We start from the raw sequence: 13,750 nt of genomic DNA on the forward strand, positions 1-13,750 counted from the left end.
CAACAATTCAGATCAGGTCTGGTGGGAAGCCACATAAGCAAATTTTTAAATCATCAGCAATAGCTAACTTAAAAAAAAGTTGCTGTATCCACACATGCCATGGTCAGCAATCGATCACATAATAACCTGAAAAATATTTAAGCTTCAAACAGCAGACTAGCTCAACAGTGACTTTTCTGCTCTGCCTGCATAGACAGTGTCAGACCAGGCTCAGTAATGGTCTTACCAGTAGGAACTGGTCCTGCATAGCTAAGTTTTAAGATATCCACACGTGAAACCCCTCCTGCACATTTCTGATGTCAGCCTTTAAGAAAATGTAGCAAATGCCTGTCTTTGGCACAAGCAACATAAAATATAACCTCAGAGACAATCAAGTTGATTTGAATGACATCCTGGAATTTTGTTGTAACTGCTATGACGCTATGAAGTTTCTCTAGGACTCTTGGATTTTAGTCCATGTGAAATTTTTTTTTTAATATCCTGTTTCTCCTGATTTGTTGTTTTACTCCTGCTATTCCAAGTCATAAAGACAGTACTGACTTAATCTCTTGTGTACAGCAAAATACAATTCAAAGAAATCACATTGTTTCCCTGCAGTGCCCTTGTCTTTTGGGGCAGAAGATCCTCAAATTAGAAATTTGAGGGAAAAAAAATATTGTGCCTGACCTCACGGATCTATTAGCCCCTCAAACAATCCATAAGGCTGTTGTTCTGCCATTCTTTTCCTCAACTGAGACACATACAAGCAATCTGGACTGAACAACAAACGACCTCAGTTATCTAAGTACAACTGTCTTGGAAACGTCTAAGCATACAGAAAAATGATGGGTGTACTCCAGGTTCTGTATCTCACTGTTGCTTTGTATTTACAATATAAACTCTTTGAAGAAGAGTCTTCATAAAGCCAATATTTGAAGTGTCTGAGTCTTCAACAACAAGAACTTCAGCCCTACAGCAATTAAGATGCCAAGTGCCACGTATGCCTCTTTCTGTTAGATAACTCTGAAAAACCCTCTCTCAATAAATAACCCTGGCTTTGTATTCACAGCTACTGCAAAATAGAGGACTTTGCTCTTCAACTCAGTCAGCTGTTCTCACCAACAATACCTGCCTTTCAGATACTCAGACTTCTAATAGTCTTCAAATCCAAGAGCTCAGTTAGGTTAAAACAGCTGAGTGCTAATCCCATTTATTTCAAAATTGGTCTTAATTTCAAATAAACAAAGCCTGAGAAACTGACAGACTCACCTTTCTCTCGCTTTGTTTCATCAGGAAAGCTACAACACAGAAAGACGCATTACCTTTTTCTCTGCTGGTCTCAGGGAGCTCTTAACAAAAAGCAAAGTTTGAAAGTATTTTATTGTTGGTTATTTTAGTGATGTAACATGTGCAGGTAACCTGGCAACACGTTTGATAACACTGAAATAAATGAACTAGGAAACACTATTCGAAAACTAGGTTTTTAAATCAAAATGATTACGATTGTAAAGTTTTGGGGATTAGAAATTGCAAATGAGGCCAGTTTAATTACATTGCCCCACATGTGCCCACGCTGGCACTGGAAGGTCTTTGTTCTTCAATGCTAGGGAAGGGGACAGACAGAACAAGGTAGCGATTGTGACAAATCCTACAGGCTTGAAAAACTTTTGAAGCATTTGCATCAAAGCACTAAAAAGGACAGAAAAATAAGCACGTGTAAACAGAGGCTATATGTGGGCTTCCCAGTCTCTGATGGTTTATGCAAGATGAACTGTCAGTCCCAGCCATTAACTCTTCAGTTAATGGGAACCCAGTGCTTTGAGAAACTCCTTAGAGCCCCTTCCGCAGCAGTCAAGCCTGCTCCGGTTTTGCTGCTCACCGACACAAGGACAAAGCTCTGCACTTGGGACTCTCCCTCCCTGATACATCTTGCTTGGTACATGCAAATGGCAAGATACCGTTTTAAAGACTGCATACCCCAGTTTTTCTCTCTCCTGTGTATAAAGCTGTGCAAAAACCACTGCAGAGGAGGTCAGAGGTAGAACAGCAAGTGCAGGAGCTACTTAAAATTGTCACCCAGGTCTAGTCTCACCTTCCCATTCAAGCAAGATGGTTTCCTGTAATGACTCTCTTCAAAGGAATTAGCTCTTCCCAGCTGCCTGGGCTTTCATTCCCCTCGGGAGACTCTTCCACAACCTGCACTATCTCATTAGCAGTAAATCCTTAGATACTGTTTAAGCTGATCCATTATTAACTTCATTCCATCACTCCCGAGATACTATGAAGGAGTCATAACTAAATATTTAATTCCTCTTTTCAACATTTAAGCCCTGCAAATATTTCTTGATTTGCATCTCCTAATCTATTCCAGTAGTCATAACACATAGAGTACACATTCAGCTTGATATTTTTTGAATCGATGATTCCCATCATTTTTGTTGATCTTTTCCACCATAATTCAGATAACGAGGTTCCAGAAACAGGACTTTACAAGATACTGACCCAGGGGCTTGCTGGGGGAAGCACCAACCACAGCTTCAGGGTTTGGCTCTGCCATATATTTGTAAACAAGAACTGCACTGTGATGGCAGCACAGTCCCAAGTTCAAGTTCATCGCTTCTAAGCAGAAAAACTTCAAAGATTAACCACAGAGGAAAAAGGCATAGAAACGAGAGGAAGACAAGCCACCAATGTTCAAAGACCATGTACTTCAGCACAGGTGAGAAACTCCAGAGAAACAAACCACTGTAGAGTGCTGGCATTCTCTACTGCTTGCACCCCTAAGTTTCAGCTTGCTTCAGCGCTGCTGACATTTGCTGCTGTGGAAAAGCCTAAGGAGAGTCCAACAAGTTTTTCTAGAATATCCTGACCTGTGGCATCCAAATTCCCAGCCAACTACCATCCTTGGTTTTGGTTTCTCTATTTGGCTTTAACTTCTCGTTTTAGCAAAGGCCATATTCTCATTAGACCATGCTCCTTAACACAGCTGTCCAATACTGCATTTTACCTCCCTTTAAGCAGCACATGGTCAGACCTTTTGCAACTTAAACTCTTGAGGAGAGGACTATTGTGCTTTATATTTGCAATGTTCTCCTTAAACTACTGAGTAAAATAATTTTGGCATTTTCCCCCCCACGTCATGGCTGTTGCTTCTTCCATTCCTACGTAACCAGGCCTGAACTATTTATCTACTACTTATCACTCTTATGCCAAAAATCCCTGAAAACTTAAACATCAACCATCTCCCATGCTACTATATTAAGATTTCTTATTCTTGCCATTGACAACCAAGACTTTTCTTTAAGCCCACGAGGCTCTTCTCTATTTTTTTTTCTTTTCTAGTCCTTACAAGTTTGAGCCAATGCTCTGCTGTGAGCAAGCTGTCGCTTCTACTTCATTCGCTTCAACAGCAAGTTCCCCAACCTTTCCTCAATTTTTAAATGCTCTGCTTGCAACCTTATAACACAGCTTACTACATCCCTTTCTCAAATATATGATCCGTGTAGACACCATTTAGAGGAGCCTCACAAACATAGCACCTATGTTTCCTAGCAAACACTGCTAGCTCAATTGCATCTTCATTCCAGAACTACCGTCTTTGAGGGCATTTTTACATAATTACAAACGTTTATGTCATAATTTATCATTGGTACCTGTGCTCGAAGAACACACTTTCTCACCACGTTTAACAAGCAGAGCCCTCCCTAGAACTGGTCAGATACCATCAACACCAGGGACCAACAGCCCCTTCAGAACAAGCACACCTCTGTGTCCTACCCACCCCTCCTCTCTTCTCCAAGTCCTACACCCAAACGCAGGGCCATACAATGATCATTTCATTTCATCTATAGGGAAACACAGATCAGATTTACACTTCTTTCTCACAACTGAATAAGTCCTAGATTTTTATGTTCTCTCATGTCTGGCAGCCTCACTTCACTGAGCTGCCAAGGCCAAATGAATGAAGCAGCCCACTTGCTCTTAACCCCACCCGAGAACCTGGCCATACCCACTGGGTATCACCAAACCAGTGCCAACCATAACCCATCTGTTAAGCACATCTTCCCTCAGCTCAGTTAAAAGGTAGTGATTATTAAGGAGAGATGATGTGTACATTGTCATGCTGATGCTCACTCCTCTAGTTCTCTCTGTGCTAGAGGACCTGTCCTGAGAAGGTGTGCATGACCATGTCGTAGAATAAAACTCTTCCTTCTGTTTGCTCCTTTTGAAGAGGTGGGAGATAAGAAATAGAAAAGAAAACAATTTCTTAACATACCTTACAAAACTAAAAACGCTTTTAATTTCAGACTTCAAGTTCTTTTGGTATTAACTTTACATGATCCAAGGACTCAGATCAGAGTCTACACCTTTATGCAATAGTCCAATGCTAACAACAGAAGTAGCACACTGATAAAGGTCCTTATCTATACATACACACATAGCTTACTTCAAGGGAGAGAAGGGTCTTACACTTCGGCCACAACAACCCCATGCAGCTCTACAGGCTGGGGGAAGAGCGGTTAGAAAGCGGCCCAGTGGAAAGAGACCTGGGCGTGCTGATCGACAGCCGGCTAAACATGAGCCAGCAGTGTGCCCAGGTGGCCAAGAAGGCCAATGGCATCCTGGCCTCTATTAGGAATAGTGTAGCCAGCCGGTCTAGGGAAGTGATCGTCCCTCTCTACTCGGCACTGGTGAGGCCGCACCTTGAGTACTGTGTTCAGTTCTGGGCCCCGCACTTCAAGAAAGATGTTGAGGTGTTGGAGCGAGTCCAGAGGAGGGCGACCAAGCTGGTGAAGGGTCTGGAGGGTCTGACCTACGAGGAACGGCTGAGGGAGCTGGGGTTGTTTAGCCTGGAGAAGCGGAGGCTCTGAGGTGACCTTATTGCAGTCTACAACTATCTGAAGGGAGGTTGTAGTGAAGTGGGAGTTGGCCTCTTCTCCCGGGCAACTAGCGATAGGACAAGAGGACATAGCCTCAAGCTTTGCCAGGGGAGGTTCAGGTTGGACATCAGGAATAATTTCTTTACAGAAAGGGTTATTAGACATTGGAATGGACTGCCCAGAGAGGTGGTGGAGTCACCATCTCTGGATGGGTTTAAGAAAAGACTGGACATGGCACTTAGTGCCATGGTCTAGTTGACAGGGTGGTGTAGTGGCAACGGTTGGACTCGATGATCCCAGAGGTCTCTTCCAACATGGTTGATTCTGTGATTCTGTGTATCTACTCGGAACACTTCTCCAAAGGGAAAAGTCTGCTGGAGGTCATTAAATGGCTTCAAGGTTTTGGACACAAAATATGGCAAGGTGAAAAAGTCACATTCAGAACTATCTTGCCAACTCAGCATCAAAGTATATTTTTATTGCATTCAGACTCACCCACCGATAAAGGCAGAGGCAAGAGAGAGGTGTACTCACCTCAGGCACACCAGAGCCTCACCTGTCCTCACAGATCTTTCAACTTCTTTTTATAGCAGAGAAAATGTACATGATTATAAATCAAATCACAAGTACCATTATTAAAACTGAAGTTCAAAGAGTTAACATAGGAAATAGCAAACTCAGCTTGCTGATAAATGGCTTATCCTCATCAGTACTGTAGTTCAGAAAGTGACAGTATTGTAACACTGGCCATATTTAAGCCCTGAGATACATTTCTGCTATCACTCTGGATGCCTCTTAAGAGCAACAACCAACAATCAGTACTGAGAAACATACGCAGCAAAAATTTCACCATGCACCTCAGAAAAATATGATATTTAATTATGGGTGTCCCTGCTTGTAATCACTTCATCTTTTCTCACTCTACCTGTGTTAAACTGATGTTATATATATTTTGTCAAAACTCTCTATCTTTATAAATTCATGAAAATGAAAAATATACCCAGTAACCTATATTTTAGACACAGCAACTCGTCATGAGACATCAAATCATTCCCCTCTTCCCTTTATTGGAAACTCTGTAATATATTCTCCATGTATTTCTTTTGCTTCTCTACTCAATTCTGAAAAGCATGGATAGATAATTATAACTTTCATACTCACAGTAAGCTCCAACCTAAATCACTTGTAAACATTCAGAATGAAAATTAAGATTTCAGCTACCTCTTCACTGTTTACTTGTTTATCTTTTTGCTGCTACAAAAACACTCTTGTCACATGTGCCTTGTAAAATGAAAGAGCTTATTTTATACCTCTGTCCTTTGCATTGCTATATTAATTTGAGCTGTTGAAAACTCTGCTGTTGATACTAAGGCTTGGATTGTGCAAGCAGTTATTTTTAAAGATAACATAATGTTGGTCCCTAAATTTCCCAAGGTACTCTGACTCCAGCTCTGCACACAGAGGAGTTACTTAGACTCACAAGCATAACTGAGAGGTGTAGTATGTTAAAACCAAGAGGGCCAGCCCTATGTCTAATGAACAATCGTGCAGAATGTATTTGTGGGTTAAAGTATCGGCATGGCTTTTAATCCAAACAAATCCCAGAGTCACACAAAAGCCTTCTCTAAGCAATAAAACATGTTTTCTCTGTCTCCCCACTATCAAGCATAAAAACTGTTAATCTTCATGCAGTAATTGTGAATGATTATAACCATGTAGAGCACTATAGCCACTGACACGCATTTCTGCCATCCCCATCGCTCACATCTGTTCACAGAACACATCTAAGGAGCGTATGCACGCAGGGTTAAAAATTGATCATTTAAAAATTAACTCAAACTGGAATTTCCATTTCATTATATTGGAAATAAGAACAGAGCTGTGGGAAAGTCTACACAGCACATTTAAATAAACATTTAAAAACACCGAGAGCACTGGATATGCCCAGGGAAGAACTTACTGCAGTGCACACCCACATTCTGCTATCAGCTGCATCTTCTGCAGGTAAGGACAGCATATGGCCCTCATTTAGTTTGCTCAACCAGTTAAATACAATAATTAGTTTATGCAAATGCAAGACACAGATGAAAAGGGTTAAAAATCAGAAAAAGCCTGTTTTCCTCTATTACTTCATGAATTAAAAGCCAAACAGAACAGAGCTATCAGGTGTAAGAAATTGAGGGGCACAAGAATTAGTGGTAGTATCTGAAAGAATCAAGTTGCTATTTACTTTATTAAATATCAAAACATTTTTTTCCTTATTTAGCATAATTCAGATGGTTTTGTTTAACTGACAAAAAAAGTATAAAAGTGGTTTTCCTGAACACTAACTGAATTCTAGTTTTCATGCAAAGAAAACGTGACATAAAATGGAAGTAAGAAGAGATTACCCCCTCGTTCTTAAAAGACACTGAACAGATAGCAATGTATTTACTTGAACTGTGCAGATGCAGTGCATAATATAAAACAGAGAGCCAGAATCAGGATAGGCTTAACAGGATCCCAAATATCCCACACGATGCAGAAGACAGTAACTAGTAACCAGTAACTTAAAGTTGTCTGTTCAGTAAATGAACAGAGAAGTGCCTTGAAGCCAATTACACTTCTCTATAATCCCATTATTTTGCCCAGGAAATGACCATTCTGAGCAACAACAGGATCTTGATGAGAAACTGCATTTTGTGGGAACAGATATGGGATTCTCCAGTCAAGTCTTCCAAATTATAAGACAATAAATGAATGCTTCTGTGTAGTGACTGTTTTGGAAAATGAACCTTAGAAATAATGGTGACCAAAACCATTAAGTTGCCAGAGCAAAATACATCAACCACCCAACCTCATCTCCCTGCAGATTTCTACTCGATGAAGAACGCCTAGTCTTCTGCCTGCTGGCAGGTTTTTAGCCACTCTACAGAAACATTAAAATATAAGCACAGACTGAAAGGCTGTCATTGCAATTCAGTATTGAATGAGGGAAACCAAAGGACAGATGGAGACTCACCAAGTAACTGAACTTGCTAAGCTCATGCTCACAACTGGTTTCAAAGCAGCAACTGTAAAGCCATTAGACATAATTTCTATTACATTATCCTGAGATATAGTCAAAAACCTCTCGTGTAACCTCTGCATAACACAATTTGGGATCTTAACTACTTTAAGAAGAATGGTCAAGGGCTTTGACAACAGCACTGAAATGAACAAATTCCTTCCACATCAAGACAGAGAATGAGAAGACTAAAAATAAATCACAGCAGCAGGAAAAAAAAAAAAAAAAAACAACTAAAGTTTGTCATCTAAGCAATGAAACAGCAAGTAATACTTAAACAACAACCCCCTCCCTATCACATGATTCATTCCAAGATCCATGTTCAAGACTTATTACGCAATTAGCAGTGCTATGACACCACACAGCGCAACTGCTCCATAATGCAGGAGTCTTACCAATAACCATTCATTAACTTTGTCTTCTCTAATTAAAAATGACTCATGAAACAAGCTGCATTATATGATTAAGCTTTGAACAAACCAAAGCAAATTTAGAGACACACAGGAAATTAAATTTAACTCTATACAGCCTCATGTTAAACACTTTGAAAACAAGTGCCACAGCATGAACATTCAACTGGGAAAGTTCCTTTGAACAGGCAGAAAGGTCCTTCCTCTGTAAAATGCTGCAGCAACACATAAAGAGGGAGCACAGCTGAGAGAAGACATATACAGGGGAAACTGACATAAGCAAAATATGATTACTGCTCCTGGCTTCTGGTTCACCATATCTTCACTATTGCAACAGAAAAAGCTACTGGATCCTCTAAGGCTTAGGATCTCAGTTTTACAATATACAGCACACAAGTCCAGCACTGACTGAAGGAGATGAGCAGCCTCAGCAGCATTCCCAGGCTGCAGTACTGGGTGCCACAGGGAACAGCAACGATGCCTCAAATCAAGACTTAGAAGCAACATCCCATGACATTGAATCCAACTTCCTGGTAACGTTTTATAAACATCAAGCACCATCCCATAAATAGCAAGGTTTTAACCACCTGAACTGGAAGGCTCTTCACAGTTTGCTCATTTCCATAGTCAGACACTTACTAGTTTCCAGAATAAGTCTATTCACAGCCTACTTATCGCCACTCAGTACACAGTGCCAAAGACAATGTTGATCACACCAGGCCTCTGCCTGCCCTGCTCTTAGGCTCGCTCTTTTCCACCATATCATAATTTTAATCATTTTCTAGGTACACTCTGATCTAGCCCCATCCAAGTTATCCTCCCATGTGTATTCTAGACATGAGGTCCAGAGTCATTTTCTGTAATATTCTTTTGCCACAATACTTGCAACTTCTACTTACACTTCATCAATTGGGATTTCTACTGCCTATCACAATTACCAGCCCTTTTCCCTTCTGCCATATGCTTTCCATTTCCCTCTCTCTTCTGCCTCTTAGCAGATCACGGTTCTAGTCTGCAAGCAAAATTTCTCTGTCCTATCAAAACACTACAATTAACAAGTCTTATCAATACTTTAAAGACCTATGCTACCTGTTGGCAGAGATTCTCAAAGGAAAAGTGAAGTGTATATATAAAATACTTCTAAAAATTTGTAAGAACCATATGGTTAAACTTGGGGGAGGAAACAGGAGGGTGTGACAAGATTATTCACCAACCCTGACCTCTAACTACTCGGCTCCATCAAACTGCCTAAACTACTGAAACCAACCTGCAACATTCCCCCCTTCCAACCTTCATCAACTTTATTTTCATAACGTTTGTTTTCCCCCCACTGAAAACGACAATATAGCAACTGACTTTCAGAACTTGGCAAATTATATTTTTTTTAAATTACTGAATCAGATGAAGTGAAAGGAAGGGTGGGAGCCTGAGTGGCTGCCTATGCTTGTAGAACACTTTCCTTTTTAACTGGCTACATCATCCCAGAAGAAATGAGAGCACTGCAAGTAGAATCTGATCATTTTCTACATGTGGTTCTCACATTATATCATTAAAAATTAACTCTACCGTGCACATTATGCACTTATTTCACCAAAGAACACAGTGTTTATTTCCCGGACATATCTCAGGAACTGGGTGACAAACTCTTGTCAATATAATAAATGGGGCGCCCTGCCTCTTTTATACTTCAAGCTTGAGTAGCCTACTAATAACCTTTACCGTAATGGCTCCTCCACAAAAGCTGGCGTTACAAGTGAACCAGACAACAACCTCTCTCTTTCAAGTAGGTAGAAGGGGGTTGCAGTTTCTAGATGAAGCAGCTTGCTTTCCCATTTCAGAAGCCTGGTGGTACACCCTTGGCAGGCCCCTGCCTGTCACAGGTTCCTATCTTCACCAAAGTAAAACTTTTCGTCATCATAAAAGGCACAGACGAACCAATGCTTAAGGCCACGGCAGACCGAACTTCCCAGGAGAGGCCCCACACCTCCCAGCACAACGGGGGAGCTACTCCCCAGCCTGCCGGGGAGAAGAAGCGCTCCGAGCCGCAGAGCGCCTAGAAACCCCCGCAGTCCCAGGCACAGCTTCCCCCTCAGCCTCCACCGCGGTGATGGCTGTCACCGCCTGCACAGGCGGCACACGGAGCTTCACGCACCCCCTGCGAACGGCGGCGGCTGAGGGGCTGCACCCCTGTGCCCGGGCCCGCGCAGCCCCTCAGCGAGGAGCGGGCAAGGCCAGGGCGGCCCCGCACTCACCTGCGGTTCATGGGCCGCACTCGCACGGCCACCTTCACCGAAGCCATGGCTCATCCCCGCCGGGCCGCTTGGGCCCGCATCTGCTCCACCCGCCAGCCCGGCCGCGCCGAGCCCCGCCCCGCCTGGCCCTCGCCGCCGCCGCGAGCCCCGCCCGCCCGCCAGGGCCGAGCGCAGGCCGCCCCCCGGCCTAGGCCATGGCGCTATGGCCCCCCCGCCCCAGGCGGCTATGAGGGCAGAGCAGGGACAAACAACCGCGCAAGGCGTTCTCCGCGCGGGCCCGCCCCCGGCCGGGTGGGGAGGGGGAGGAAGAGGAGGAGGAAGGCCAGGGGGGATTGGGGAGGAGGGGTATGGGGGTAGCGACAGGTACCGTGGGTGGGTGAGTGGAGGCTTCTTCACAGGGCCGTCCCCCGAGGTGTGTGTACATATATATATATATTTATGGGAGGATGTATATGCCTATACATATATATGTATGTATATATACACACACACCTCCCCATAAATGTATGTCTCCCCATTATATATAGGGAGATATATAGAGAGAGTTCTATGTAGGCGTGTCTATATATGAACACACCTATGTATATACACACCCCTATATACACTCCATATATATCTCTCCCTCTAGATAAACACACACACCTGTATATATACATGCCCCTATATATATACACACCTATATATGGGGGGATAGAGATGTCTACATAGTCTATGTAGAGAGAGATATATATGTCCATATATGTCTATATGTATCTACATATATATATCCTTCTTGTCCTTGGTTATATATACATACACACTGTCTTCGTTTAGCCCACACCCAGGGCTAAACAATAACAGTTTGTCTCTCACCCAATGTCCCTTTCCCAACTGAGGAAGGAAATTGGGAAAAAGAGGGAGACTCGTGGGTTAAAATTAAACAGATTTAATAAAATAAAGAAACCAATATAAATGCTAACACAAAACACACAAAAGTATACTTAGCTACTGGTTGCAGCAGGTTGTCCAGGAATAGCAGTTATCAGCAATGAGGAGAAAAAAAAAAAGTAAGGCAAGAAGAACAGAGAACAAAAACAGCCCCCATCTCCTTAGCAAGCCCTCTCTTTTATAGTGAACTTGATTGTTAATGCTATAGAACACACCTGTGGGCCAGCTGCCCTGCATTTAACTGCTAATGGCCCTGATCACCGTGGCTGGCCACAAACTGAAACAAAATCCCAATGAAACCAGGACACATATGTACATACATGTTTAACAGAAGGTGTTAAAACAAAGCTGTGAGCGCAGCCCCTGTTGCACACTGCCAGGCAGCCATCGGTGAGATGCCACCAAGGCCAGGCTGCCTCCACAGTGATACCACAGAGCCGGGGACAGGACCTGGACCCACCACCCCATCTCGTCGCACTGCACGGGGGGACGTGCTTGGCAAAGCACAGACGCAGACAGCACTGTCTCAGCGAAGGAAGGAAAATGCTTCCAGGAGATGGAAGCAGTGAAGCAGTGCGCATCACAGCCAAATAATAATATTTATGTCTATAAGGTGATAAATCTGGGTTATTATTTTTTACTGTTATAAACTATTATATATATAATGTATATATATATTATTTCTTACTGTCCTATTATAATACGGCACACAGCAGCCCTCCCAATACGTATCAGCACCGACTCCATCCTTTGCGTATAACAAAAAAAAGCTGATTGTTGTCAGCTTGGAGAAAAGTGGAAGAAAAAAAAGGGTACACTCAAATATACACTAAGGTGCGGTGTTGGATGGAGAGCCATGCCCTCATCTGCGTCTGCAGAAACCCAGCCCAGATATCCACCCGGGATGCCCAGGAGGTCACAAGGCCACGCAGCGGGGGTGAGCCCCCATCCCAGGGGATGCATCCTGCACGGGGAGCTGGAGACCTCACACCAAACCTATGCCAAAGCTGGTGGCAGGGCTCCCACAGGCAACCCTGCCAGCTCAACTGCCTTCGGAGAAGCAGCCGGAGCCTGGACCAGCCTGAGGCCGTCCTCAAGTAATGAGAAACCCTAAAGAGACCTCGGAAACGGCCGTAATCCCTGTGCCATAGGAGGGGATAACCACTCCACCAGCATCAGCCAGGCACGTCCTCCCCTGGGGAGCAGCCGGCCACAGCAGGACATCTGGCTCATAAGGAGTAACTGTGATGAAGACAACATAAAAAAGCAGGATAAGCGGTGTTATCACAAATAATAAATATTTTTGTTTGTTTGGAATTGTCAGTGCCTGGAAACTACACCCAGGATGGAGACACCATTTAAAATGCTGTACAAACCCATTTGCATTCAAGTCATTACGGTGTTACTGGCTTGAGAAGCCAAAAAAACAATGGCCAAAACACAAAAGAAGGTCTCAGACCTTCTCAAACCTCGTCTTCAGTGGTGAATCCTGCCAATAACTGTCTCCCAAAAGGGGAAGGAATGAAGAAGGGGAGGTGACAGTACAAACATCAGCTAGTGAGCAATTAGAATTGTAAATCAGGATCACACAGATGAATGAGATGACCTGGGAAAAGGAGGACAGCAGAGAAAGGAAAGTAAGAGACAGAAGAACCCCATGTTTACACCCCAAAGATTCAGGGGAAGCACTAGGAAGAGGTCAGAGGAACACAGCGAGCCAGGACAGAAGAGATTTGGAGGATGACTGACTGCTAGAGATGGGATTGAAGGGGATGGGATAGAAGCCCACCAGACATGGAAACACAGTGGAGAACCAGAGCAAAAAGAGATGCCATGGGGTGGAGATAGGAAAGGATGAAGAAAGAAGCCATAAAAGTTGTGTCCTTGGCAGTACATCAGATCAGCTGAGAGATGGAGGTGACGTTTGAGAGAGAGGTCAGGTCCAAGGGGTGGTTTTACAGCAAAAGAAAAACTATTATGTGTTCAATTTGCTCGAGGAAGAGAAGAGGAGGGATGAGAACAAGAGGGGCTCCGGGGTAAGGGGTTAGAAAGTCACTGGTGCAGTGGCTTAAAAGAGAAGAAGGGAGGAAGAAATATAGAGCTGGTAATAGGAAAGAGAGGAAGGAACAATATACACAGAGAGAGAGAAAAGCACATTGTTGGAGACCCAGGAGGCTTTGAACAGCCAGATGGGACCTCTAGCCTGAGAGTCGGAGATTAAAAACCGCATTGAAGGTCTGGAAATAGAAAAGTAAG

The 13,750-nt window shown here is 43.3% G+C and overlaps 1 protein-coding gene across 4 annotated transcripts in view; it reads right to left on the bottom strand.

Moving 5' to 3' along the window:
- Positions 1-10,671, bottom strand: part of KIF16B (kinesin family member 16B) — a 144,090-nt gene extending 133,419 nt beyond the window's left edge. For all 4 annotated transcript variants that reach the window (XM_068395235.1, XM_068395227.1, XM_068395220.1 and 1 more), the window contains exon 1: positions 10,568-10,671. In XM_068395235.1, the coding sequence (XP_068251336.1) occupies positions 10,568-10,614 (47 nt within the window). In that variant the 5' untranslated portion in view covers positions 10,615-10,671. The remainder of the gene's footprint in view (positions 1-10,567) is intronic.
- Between the last annotated feature and the right edge of the window lie 3,079 nt (positions 10,672-13,750).

This window comes from Nyctibius grandis, chromosome 1, assembly GCF_013368605.1.
Source record: "Nyctibius grandis isolate bNycGra1 chromosome 1, bNycGra1.pri, whole genome shotgun sequence".
Classification (NCBI taxonomy): domain Eukaryota; kingdom Metazoa; phylum Chordata; class Aves; order Nyctibiiformes; family Nyctibiidae; genus Nyctibius; species Nyctibius grandis.